Source organism: Ascaphus truei, chromosome 7 (genome assembly GCF_040206685.1).
Source record: "Ascaphus truei isolate aAscTru1 chromosome 7, aAscTru1.hap1, whole genome shotgun sequence".
NCBI classification, from domain to species: domain Eukaryota; kingdom Metazoa; phylum Chordata; class Amphibia; order Anura; family Ascaphidae; genus Ascaphus; species Ascaphus truei.
In genome coordinates this window covers 23,498,790-23,503,789 of record NC_134489.1, presented here as the reverse complement: position 1 = coordinate 23,503,789, position 5,000 = coordinate 23,498,790, and the positions used below count along the sequence as shown (strand labels likewise).

The 5,000-nt window shown below is 46.8% G+C and overlaps 1 protein-coding gene across 1 annotated transcript in view; it reads left to right on the top strand.

Annotated features, from left to right (window-relative positions):
• The window catches only part of LOC142498811 (arf-GAP with GTPase, ANK repeat and PH domain-containing protein 1-like), a 76,944-nt gene that overhangs the window by 26,869 nt on the left and 45,075 nt on the right, over positions 1-5,000 (top strand). Inside the window, 2 exon segments of the mRNA XM_075607349.1 lie at positions 2,517-2,671; positions 2,879-2,969. Of these exon segments, the coding sequence (XP_075463464.1) occupies positions 2,517-2,671; positions 2,879-2,969 (246 nt within the window).

Here is a 5,000-nt window from a genome sequence, read left to right as displayed (position 1 = left end):
CTTTCGAGATACACTGATCTCTTCTTCCGGCGATGTTACAATGAATGAAGCAAGCAAAAGGTATACTTAAAAACAGTGTCTATTGGAATGTTATTTGTGCTGGTCCTTTCCCCGGTGTGGATGTGTTTAATGGCTAGAGGTGTCAAAAGGTTCCTGAAAGCAAGTGATGTAAGTGTGTGTGTGTGTGTGTGTGTGTGTATCTGTGTGAATATAAATTAATGGAGAGCCCACATTATATACAGTGCTTTACAAAAGGTGTGTGTGGAGTGGGAGTGGATATAAATGGTGTGGGTAGATGTGGAATTACAACTAAAAGTGTGTGTGGATACTATGTGCTATATGTATGCACATACAGCTGTCTCTTACACATACTAATACTCCTTGTTTTTCCATCCCTATACACCTATAGGGACCACATAGTATCCACGCACACTTTTAGTTGTGCTACAATCTCTCACATTTCCACACCTACCCACACCATTTATATATACTCCCACTCCACACACACCTTTTGTAAAGCACTGTATATACTGTGGGCTCTCCGTTCATTTATATTCACACAGATACACACACACTCTTCCATCACTTGCTTTCAGCCCCCTCTAGCCATTAAACACATCCACACCGGGGGAAGGACCAGCACAGATAACATTCCAAGAGACACTGTTTTTAAGTATACCTTTTGCTTCATTCATTGTAACATCGCCAGAAGAAGAGATCAGTGTATCTCGAAAGCTCGCACAAATAAAAGCATTTCGTTAGCCACAGAACGGTATCATCTATTTATTTTTTGATTATATATTTTTTAAGTTTTGGGATATGTGATGGAGAATACGCTGATATCTAAACAGCCCCTCTCATGTGAAACACTGCGTATCAATGCGAGGTCGGTAAGAGCCGAGCGGAGATGAAACTACATCACACGCGAAAGTTCCGTGTTCTCTGCCTCCTGTTGGTTGGTGCTCGGAACATTCAGCTATTTCTTGCATTCTAGAAAGCCCTACAAGAATATGAGTGGGTACTTCCAGGCAGCCACGGAGGAAAGGAAAGAATGCTTAAGGAAAGCACAAAGGCAACCTCAGGGGCATTGTTTTTATCCATGCTTGTATAAGGGATCCTTAAAAGAGATCCCTTCCTGTGATCGGGGCTCACCCCTGAATTCTGCTTCCATCCCATGCGTGCATTTATGGGGTTTAAAACAGTGTTTCATAAGGTTGATGAGGGACTCGGCCTTCCTTGTAATGTGTGGCATGATTCTAACAGCTGAGTGATACCACCAAAGCTGTCACTGGGCACGTGTGCCAGTGTATCAGTCCAGGGCTGCCCATACTCCCCACTTCTCTCTCTGTATGGCCACTGAAGGGACCTCCTGTGAGGTTTGGGTGTGTTTCTGTTGCCTCATTTATTAGGTTCATTGGCGTTAGTGACACTTCGCTCTTCTGTAGTAAGAGAAGGTTCCTGCAAAGAGAGGGCAGCAGAGGAAATGTCATCTAGTGACCCAATAACAGAGGCCCCCTCCATCCCCTAAGGCAGGGGTTCTTAACCAAGGGGGGATTTCACCCCCGGGGGTGATTGAAGGAGTTTCAGGGAGCGATTGAAGGGGGTGATTGAGAAGGTGCTGGGATTTGTTGAAGATTTAATTTTTGGAATATTAAAAATGATCTAATCTTGAGACATCAAACATTCGTTTCCATTCTTTATTTGTACCCTTTTATTACTTTTATTCTATTAAAATAACACGTGGCTGATACATCGTGTGAACGCTTCTTTATCTCCCGCCACATGAATGCGCGGGTCGGCCGGGACCCACCCATTCTTTCCCCTCTTGTTCGTTACACGTACTTGTAACACGGAGAGAGCCCCATACTAAACGTTTCAGTCGAGCTACTGATTTTTGGTGCTTTTATTTATTTTCTGTTTTCAAGTTGAGGTTTCTTTTTGTTCACTTTTCGGAGCATTAAATGACATTTGTATCTGACTTGTGGTATTTTTGCTTTGTGCCTACGTCGAGGAATGTCCTTATTCCTTTTCCTGGCATATGAAATCAGAATATTGAAACGGTACCGGTACGTCATATATAGAATTATTGGTATGGGGCGATTGGGGACCTTGTTGGTCCCTTAGGGGTGATGTAGGTACAAAAGTTTTAAAAAACCCTGACCTAAGGGGTAGCTGATAATAGCCCTACTGACTTATTATATACTAGCTGACGCAATGCGCGGTTAAACAGTGAGCTGGGTGTTATCACCCCTGAATTATAACACCGGGTGCAATTCAGGGAGGGGTAATAAGGCAGCGTAGGGGGAGGGGATTGTATAGGTTACTTCCTAAGATCGCACATCCTTCCAGAGGCAGAGCCGAGAATACAGCATCGACGTCCTGCATCCTAATTGTGGCCCCTTAAACATTACACATCATCTTCTCCATCCTGTTCCACCACCCTAGGGGACCCCGAAACTGGGCCTCTGTTGGATTGACACCCGCCTCCCTCCCCTCCCTCTCTTTCTGTGTTCCAGAGCAAGAGGAGAACTTTGAGTTTATCATTGTGTCTCTCACCGGTCAGAGCTGGCACTTTGAAGCCACCAGCTACGAAGAGAGGGACGCCTGGGTGCAGGCCGTCGAGAGCCAGATTCTGGCCAGTCTGCAGTCCTGCGAGAGCAGCAAGAACAAGGTGAGGAGGAGGAGGGTCTGTGAGCTCAGCCACCGCACCTCCGCCTAGCGCTGCAGGAAGATCACTACGAACACCCTGACATACACAGCTCAGACACTACACCTCCAGACTCCACGTAGCAGCCGCCTCTGCTAGTCCATTACTGCCCCCGCGCTCCCTGCTGATCTCGCTGTTTTAGTTGACCTTCTTTCTCCCCCTCTCGCTCAGTCGCGTCTCACCAGCCAGAATGAGGCTTTGGCTCTGCAGTCCATCCGCAACCTCCCAGGAAACTCGCACTGTGTGGATTGCGACGCACAAAGTAAGTAAGATCCGTGCGCACAAATACCTGGAACCACGGGGACACCGAGATTACATACACCTGGAACCACAGGGACACCAGGAACACACACCTGGAACCATAGGGACACCAAGATGACATACACCTGGAACACACACCTGGAAGCATAGGGACACCAAGAACAGCAGGGACAACAGGAACACACACACACCTGGAACCATAGGGACACCAAGATGACATACACCTGGAACACACACCTGGAACCACAGGGACACCGAGATTACATACACCTGGAACCACAGGGGACACCAGGAACACACACCTGGAACCATAGGGACACCAGGAACACACACCTGGAACCATAGGGACACCGAGATTACATACACCTGGAACCACAGGGACACCAGGAACACACACCTGGAACCATAGGGACACCAAGATTACATACACCTGGAACACACACCTGGAAGCATAGGGACACCGAGATTACATACACCTGGAACACACACCTGGAAGCATAGGGACACCAAGACCAGCAGGGACAACAGGAACACACACACACCTGGAACCATAGGGACACCAAGAGTATGTATCTACAGAGACATTACTAACACATGCTTACATATACATCGGAAATAAATATTTTAAAAACACTGACATCAAGGACACATACCTCTCTCCTCCTAATAGAGACATCAGGGACACATACCTCTCACCACCTTCTAATACACAGACATCAGGGACACATACCTCTCACCATCTTCTAATACACAGACATCAGGGACACATACCTCTCACCACCTTCTAATACACAGACATCAGGGACACATACCTCTCACCACCTTCTAATACACAGGCATCAGGGACACATACCTCTCACCACCTTCTAATACACAGACATCAGGGACATATACCTCTCACCACCTTCTAATACACAGACATCAGGGACACATACCTCTCACCACCTTCTAATACACAGACATCAGGGACACATACCTCTCACCACCTTCTAATACACAGACATCAGGGACACATACCTCTCTCCTCCTAATAGAGACATCAGGGACACATACCTCTCACCACCTTCTAATACACAGGCATCAGGGACACATACCTCTCACCACCTTCTAATACACAGACATCAGGGACACATACCTCTCACCACCTTCTAATACACAGACATCAGGGACACATACCTTTCTCCTCCTTCTAATACACAGACATCAGGGACACATACCTCTCACCACCTTCTAATACACAGGCATCAGGGACACATACCTCTCTCCTCCTAATAGAGACATCAGGGACACATACCTCTCACCCCCTCCTAATACACAGTCATCAGGGACACATACCTCTCAGCACCTTCTAATACACAGACATCAGGGACACATACCTCTCACAACCTTCTAATACACAGACATCAGGGACATATACCTCTCACCACCTTCTAATACACAGACATCAGGGACACATACCTCTCACCACCTTCTAATACACAGACATCAGGGACACATACCTCTCACCACCTTCTAATACACAGACATCAGGGACACATACCTCTCTCCTCCTAATAGAGACATCAGGGACACATACCTCTCTCCTCCTAATAGAGACATCAGGGACACATACCTCTCACCACCTTCTAATACACAGGCATCAGGGACACATACCTCTCACCACCTTCTAATACACAGACATCAGGGACACATACCTCTCACCACCTTCTAATACACAGACATGAGGGACACATACCTTTCTCCTCCTTCTAATACACAGACATCAGGGACACATACCTCTCACCACCTTCTAATACACAGGCATCAGGGACACATACCTCTCTCCTAATAGAGACATCAGGGACACATACCTCTCACCCCCTCCTAATACACAGTCATCAGGGACACATACCTCTCAGCACCTTCTAATACACAGACATCAGGGACACATACCTCTCACAACCTTCTAATACACAGACATCAGGGACACATAACTCTCACCGCCTTCTAATACACAGGCATCAGGGACACATACCTGTCACCACCTTCTAAT